The sequence below is a fragment of the Nicotiana attenuata genome, chromosome 12 (genome assembly GCF_001879085.1).
Source record: "Nicotiana attenuata strain UT chromosome 12, NIATTr2, whole genome shotgun sequence".
NCBI classification, from domain to species: Eukaryota; Viridiplantae; Streptophyta; class Magnoliopsida; order Solanales; family Solanaceae; genus Nicotiana; species Nicotiana attenuata.
In genome coordinates, this window is record NC_032000.1 from 25,582,271 (window position 1) to 25,589,870 (window position 7,600).

General features: G+C 36.9%; 2 protein-coding genes across 2 annotated transcripts; both read right to left on the reverse strand.

The window, feature by feature from the left end:
• LOC109235468 (glycosyltransferase 6-like) lies at positions 2,080 to 3,762 on the reverse strand. The gene has a single exon (XM_019401586.1). The coding sequence runs from the start codon at positions 3,621 to 3,623 to the stop codon at positions 2,292 to 2,294; it is 1,332 nt and encodes a 443-aa protein (XP_019257131.1). The 5' UTR covers positions 3,624 to 3,762; the 3' UTR covers positions 2,080 to 2,291.
• On the reverse strand, positions 5,422 to 6,848 carry LOC109236196. The gene is made up of 4 exons (XM_019402401.1): positions 6,506 to 6,848; positions 6,345 to 6,408; positions 5,999 to 6,244; positions 5,422 to 5,743 (listed from the first exon to the last, which is right to left on the reverse strand). Exons 1-4 carry the CDS (start codon positions 6,587 to 6,589, stop codon positions 5,637 to 5,639), a joined length of 501 nt encoding a protein of 166 aa, XP_019257946.1. The 5' UTR covers positions 6,590 to 6,848; the 3' UTR covers positions 5,422 to 5,636.

Below are 7,600 nucleotides of genomic sequence, written 5' to 3' on the forward strand. Positions count from 1 at the left end.
AATACGGGCCCGATACCAACACGTTCTAATCAAATTTCATTTCAAATTTCCTTAAACAATTTCAGAAAACAATTTCCTTTAAAAATTCATTTCTCGGGCTCGGGACCTCGGAATTCGATTCCGGGCATACACCCAAGTCCCATATTTTCCTACGGACCCTCCGTGACCGTTGAATCACGGGTCCGGGTCCGTTTACCCAAAACGTTGACCGAAGTCAAATTTATTCATTTATAGTCAAAACTTATCATTTTTCACAGATTTTCACATATAAGCTTTCCGCCTACGCGACCGGACTGCGCATGCAAATCGAGGTGACTCTTAATGAGATTTTCAAGGCCTCGGAAGCACATAATTTAATTTAAAACAAGTGATGACCTTTTGGGTCATCACAATCTCGATTGACTCTTTCCTTAATATTATTTTGCCCCAAATATTTTAGGGCATATTTTGACCCATACAAGAGTGAGAGAGAGCCATTCGACTGATTTGCACAAATTATGGACCGCATATTTCTTGTGTTTTAAGTTTGTTTTATTATATCTTGTCCAAACAACATTACTTTATAAACATGTGTCTAGGTTTTTTGGGACGCATTGCTTTCAAAACGATATTACTGCATTATCTTCATGCAAAGACGCAATAATGAATTTTGTTGCTTCATACTTAAAAGTATGTCGGTGTCACTCATGTATCATCTGATCTTATGTGTCTTATCCCAAAGCCATTAAGGAGGTTACTGTGATAAGAGAAAAATCAAGGGTTACGTTTGCGTATCAATTAAACAAAAATTAAAATTTGGGCTCATGTGGGTGGAGTCCAACTAACTTTGTAGGCCCAAGTGGAAGTTCCTAACCCACTTGGGTCTCTCAATATTTCATTCCCTAGAAAGGGAAAACATGAATCTCTCCGCTTTTACAGGCGAGACCAGTCAATAAATTTCTGACTGACACCATGGCTGTTTCCAGTTTCTCCTCACAAGGTTGTAGAATTGAATGGTAAGAAACATAAAATTGAACTGATTACATCAAAGTATAAGTTATTCAACATATCTTTCATTTACTTTTTATCTAATGAGAGATATTTATGCATTCAAATTATTTATTAAATTAAAAAGGATAAGTATCTACACTAAGCATAAATTGATAACCTCGAAATGATGACCTTTTGAAATTGATCAAATCTTATGTTTGAAAAATCTATCTACAACTTATAGTTTTACCTATCAAATTTCAAGAATAACGGAGAAAAACATTTGTGTTCCTTAGTCTCATTCTGTTGTTGTCCAGGGTAACATGAATAAAAGGCATTAGCAGGGAAAATACGACTGAAGTAGAATTCAAAAAGGTAAAGAAGGAATAGAAAAGGAAAAGAAGCATTTAGGGCTAGACAGCAGACACAAGCAAACAAATAAGAGAAAAGAATTCTTGTGAAGATTGGTGGAAGTTTGGTTTAAGCTTTGTCACACAACTTTGGCGTGCGAATTTTGACAAATATGTAATTGATGAAACACGCCACTAATTGAGGGAGCTGCCTGCATCTTCTAATTCTTTTCCTTTTCTATAATTATTATCCAATCTCCCTCAATCCTCAGTCAATCAGGCCACTCTCTTTTGCGCACTTTTTTTCAAACGTATCTTTCGTTTGGAACTGGAAAATCATAGGTTGAATGATGACCAACAAGTGTTGTCCACACTTGTCGACAATTTCTTAAAATATGGAACTTTTTTGAATTATTAATTGCCAAACTATTACTTACAAACCTGGATTAGGACACTTCTACATGAAATAAAAAAAAAGGGTGAGCGGTAAAAAGCAGCTCCATACTGAATTGCTTTAGCTTATACTTGTGACATTGTTCTTTGTTAATTACCTCAGGCAACTCTCTTTTTATTTTGCGCCCTTTTCGTCAAACGATTCTTTCATTTGGAACTGGAAACAAAAGAAGAATGACCAAAAAAGTATCTTCTCCACATTAGTAGACATTTCTTAATACTATTGATTGCCAAAAGTATCGGCTTACGAAACTGGACTAAGAAATGTTTACTTTAATAAAGAAAAAACCAGAAATAAAAATGGATGTTAAAAAAGCATTGCTTGAGGTAAAACTAGTCCCATAGTTTTTGTATGGGATTATAAAAACTTGTTGCTATTCCAATAATAAACTATCAAATACAGCGGTAATAGCGGTAAAATATAGATCAAGAGACTGGAATTAAAACACATCCAAAATTCACAAGACTTATGAACGTAGCAAGAATCCTACAGTAAAAACTGAGGTATGCGATGTTTATTCACACGAATTCTTCTACTTCTTCAGCTGGAAAATCGAAAGTTACCGGAGAGACAGGTGAATTGCTTTTGATATCATCGTGCATGAATCCAAAATTACGTAGCACCTGATTATCCGCAAAGTTCAACGCTCTTTCCATTCCCACCCAACATTTATCGCCCACATACTCCGCAGCATGGTCCCCACTACACGGCTGACATCCCGTGAAGTGCGTTATAAACGGCCGCCTCCAACCACCCTTCCAATCACCGCCCTCCGCCACCAACGGCTCCCTTGCCGCCGCGTAACTCTCGCTCACTGCCTCCGCGTGTCTCCTCCGCAACTTAGGTACGTCTCTGTCTATCTTCACGTAATTTCCCGTGATGTTATCAAATCTATCCACTATTCCTAGCCAGTACCCGTGTAAAGAGTAATCAGTAATCGCGTGAATTTTGCTCCTCCATTTTTCTTCTCCTTTCATTATAATATAGCTTAATGCCGATTGATCGTCGGATTCCGGGAAGGTTTTATCCTTGAAAGTTGACCTTAATATTTTGCCCCATTGCTTGTATTCTGGGCTTTTCGGGCCCATATTGGCCCAAACGTCTAAGAAGTCCATGGACCACTGACAATTTCTTATAAGAAAAATCCCTGCATTAATGGCGACCCAGCTTTTCTTCTTAAAAATCAAATCAGGCCAGCCATGAACGATGAAGTTGTAGTCCTTGTACTTGTGTAGTGGGATTTTGAAATCCATGTCAGTGAAGATAGCATCCGAGTCAATCCATAAAATCCACTCGGATTCAGGATGGGCTAACATGGCGGCCCGAACAAGCGGTATCTTGGCCCAATAGGAACGCATTTTAGGGTGCAAAAACGTGTTACCGTAAAAAATATCGTAGCCGTGGATTCTACAGTAGTCAACTTTGTTTTTAAAAAACCTTAAGAGTAAATGATCACCTATAGGGTACTTGCATGGAGTGGGCTGTGATCCAGTGAGGAGGAGTACACGGTTAGCTCTGCCGGCTGCAAATGAAGGATGAAGCTTCAGCCACTGGATTCTCTTCTCGTCCCAGTTTTTGATAGGTTTATTAATAGTGTAACTGAGTTCCGGGTCATCGTAGAATGTCTTCTCCGGCGGGTCATATCTCCGGTCAACGGCTTCCCGGTCCGGTGGACAATATTCCGGTGAAGTAACGTTTTGCTTGGATAAGAAATTTGAGAAATTAGGAAAAGGATCAGTAAAAGACCAAATAGCACAGACAAGTAAAAGGGCTACTATGGCTGCTAGGAAGAGAGATTTGTCTCGTGAAGACGATGATTGTTGTTTGGCCCGAAAGACGTTATGGGCCATGGCCGGTGTACGTAAATGGAAGATAATTGCAAATATGGGAGTAGTATAAGATTTAGAGTGAGAACGTCTCGGGATGCAATGTGTGCTTTAAATGGCCTATGGAAGTCTAATTAATGGACCAGCAGAAGAAATACTACTATATTATATTAATTAGTCAGCTGGATGAATCTCATTGGACTTTAGGGGTTGAGTAACGAAAATTGCTGAAAATAAAAATATTGTGGAATCGATGAGAAGGAATAATATATAGTAATATTATAAGTTGGGCTTCTTGATTCTTACAAGAAACTTAAGATCTGTAATTAATTCGCGCATTTGCTTTCCTTATAAAATATTAATTTTGACAAAATGGGCATGGACTGGTTGAGTAAGAAGATTTTAATGCTAACAGGGTAAGTGGGCGTTTTTAATCTATCTAGGGTTGAGATTTGGGGACTGATAAGGCTGTTACCATGTGCAACATTCAGTTTTACTGAATTTGTATTGGGACTAGCTAAGAATATTAGAGTTTCCAGATTCTTCCATTTTATGACTATTTTGGATTGAGCAAATTGAGTACGGAGGCGTGACTCTCAAGCATCTTTCTTGTCCAAGGAAAAAAAACGTTTAACTTGTATACATGTGAAAGAAAATTAGTTTTTACCCTGTCTATTAGTCACTTAAACCATAACTTATACTTTGTGAATTAACAAATCCACAAAGTGTCAAACTGTGGAAGTTTCCACAAGTGCGATAGTGCATTTGACTTTACTGATATGCACCTTTTCTAGTGGCGGCTAGCGATAATAGCAACAAGAATTGCAATATAGTAATCTTATTGACTAATGAAAATAGACCATTGATTTTTGAAGATAAGAACAAAAGGAATCTTAAATGAGTGCACCCTCTCCTTTAAAATAAGAAAGTGCTGCCTCAGTACTTTACGCCATACCTTCCGCTTGGCTAAGATCCTGCATTCCTGCCGCTGACTTCTTTTCTAACTATAGTTTATCACTTATCCCTTCAGTCTTGATTTCTTAACCACTGGAGCAACTATAAAATGGTAATATTTTTGAGATAGCTCAACTAATTTGGATTCAAATTAGTACCATTTGAGATAGCTCAATTAATTTGGATTCATATTGCATAACGTAACCATGATGATCTCTCATGGTCAGTGGATTATTTTTCCTTCCTCTTTGTTAGTAAGACGCCCGAAGTTCTCACTTTCAGAAGCCAGAGGTCCATGGAAATGGATCAGCACCATTAATAGCCCGTTTGGCCAAGCTTTTCAAATCCTAGAAGCATTTCAAAAAAAGTTCTTTTTTTAAAGTTGGCCAAGCTTTAAGAAGAAAAAATGCTTTTGAGGAGAAGCAGAAGCAGAAAAAAATAGATTATCTCCAAAATCACTTTTTTAAAAAGCACTTTTGAGAAAAATACACTTAGAAGCAGTTTTTAATAGCTTAGCCAGACACCAATTGATGCTCAAAAGTGCTTTTCAAATTAATTAGCCAAACACAAACTGCTTCTCACAAAAAATATTTAAAAAAAGGCCAATTTTTGGAGCTATGCCAAACAAGCTATAAGTTGAAGTTATACCACTAGTTCAAGCCAGACAAATGCCTTTTCCGGAAAACTTCGAATGTTCTCAGAAACAGGTTTTCTCCAAACTTTGAGTATTTCTTTAAACAAGGCTTCTCCAACGTGTCATTAAGTTATGTCTTTAAAAGAAAATAATCAATTGAGAAATATTTACAGTACTACTGTACACTGAAGCACTAAATTAACTAGGAAGAAGACATCTGCAGACTGCAATACGTACACGAACATGAACCACACAGTTCAAAATAAAAACTATGCGTTAGATATTTTTGAAAAGATACAAATCCAACTTGCTTCTTAAAATTTTGTCCATAGTAGTATCAAATTCGATTTCTTCTTAACAGTTATAGTTTAACTTCTGCCTGTTCCAGTGGTCCTTCATTTCACAAGAAATCCGCCAAGCTTTAGCTCTTGGCAAAAGGATAGGGATTTTTAAGGTTTGTCGCCTTCACTAGTTGATTTTGAGCTGCCACCAACCAACCGTTTAGCAATTCTTCTTTGTTTTAGTCTGTTTTGTTTCGAGCAAGAGTCTGCATCACCTGATAATGGACAAGTGCTAAAAGTTATATACATTCAGTATGTAAAAAGTTGTTCGCAGTGTCAGGTCACCTTAAGGTAATTAAAGGTAATATTTCATAGAGTAAGATGAGAAAACCTTTTAAGCATGCTGAATTATACTGCCTCTGTAAAAATTCACTTCCAATTTCAACACATATAAAATAAATCCAAAGTGAAAATAAGGAGAGAGACAAGAAAACTACTGCTATTGCTACTTTTTACTCCTCAAAGCATACCTGGCTCATTGGCATTTTGTCGAACGCCTTGTGGTTCCTCTTCTGTCGTACTCACATTTTCACCATTCCGATCATTCTCTGCGGTAGGTAACAACGGCCCAATTATATTCTGGCGGTGAGAGGCGGCTTCCTTAAGCTTCTTTCGTCGAAGCCTCTTCCTCTTGGCCCTTGTGAGCTTCTGATCAGGCCCATGATCAGACGCCTGGTCGTCAGAGGAGGAAGAGCCCCTATCATCTTCCGCTTCATCTGCATATATAAGACCTAATTACTAAAACTGCATCACGACTGCACAGACATCAAAATTATACTCATATAACACAAAATACTCCTATAAATTAAAAAAAACCTGGAATTTGATCGAAGTTGATGCCTTGTCCGAGAATGTGAAGTGGTTCTTCATCGTTTTCTTCCTACAATCGTAATGGGGATAAGAAAATAATAAGTCATTTAACACTATGAAAAAGAAAGGGTAATGATGGAGCGAGTAGAAAAATAATGGGGATTTACTAGGGGAGGAGGTGAAGGTGGAGGAGGATAGAGCATTCGAAGGAGGCCTTCATGGAACTTCTGTCGTTTCTCTTCTCTCTTCATACTTGCTTAATTTAGGTTTTCACATTGGCTATATACAAATATATACAAATCGAATGCTTATTCCTATATGAAAGTTCCAAAAAATGACTTTCTTTTTGTACCACATGTCAACAGTCTCCGCCAATTAATGAAGAAGCTCATTTCTTAGTCACTAGAGAGTAGGAGTGCTTCGTTCAGCCCATAAAATTTGATCAATGTCCAACAACAAAGCGTCAACCACCAACAAGTTCAGTTGTATAGATTTTAAACAGCATAACCATAAGATAGACTTAAAGGCATTTGCGCTTCTTCCATTAGAAAAGTTTAGGGGCTAAAGATTATAAACATAGCCAATGTTGGTACAAAGCTCAGTGTAACATTTGTTACTTGGCACAATAAGTTGGAAGGTAAGAGTATTTTTAGTATTCCGTGAAAAATCGCCTTAATCTTTTATATAAATGTCGAAATGTAACATAAGAACTTAAGATATTCAAATTGTTGTTGATGGATTCAATGATAGATAAGCACGTCAGACACTCTACTCTTGGGATGTTCTATTAGATTCTGACGTGCGTATAACTATTTTTTTTTAGTGATGATCGATATTAGAATTGGCTGCATATTTTGGTGTTCAATTCTAAGAATGTATATGTTTGTTTATCATTAAATTCATTAACAACACTTAAGGTATCCATGGTTTTAACTTCATAGTATTTCATTAATATGCTTGTGTATATAATTAAAGCAATCCTTCTTGGAATAGCTTAAAACATCTACTATTCAGCTTTTTGTGCCAAGTAAGAGTAGGTTACAATTAGCTATAAGCCAGCATTATAATGACCATATTTTGAATCTCCAGCTAGATCGAACAAGAAAATCTTAGAAGATGTCTCTATCTTGCCCAAATAAACTCATGGTCATGTTCTTAAACAAACCACCATAAAATTAAGGACTTTGGCATTGACAGTTAAAACTTATCATCAAAAGACATTTTGGTTGCATGTTATATTTACACAATATACGGGTTTGCAT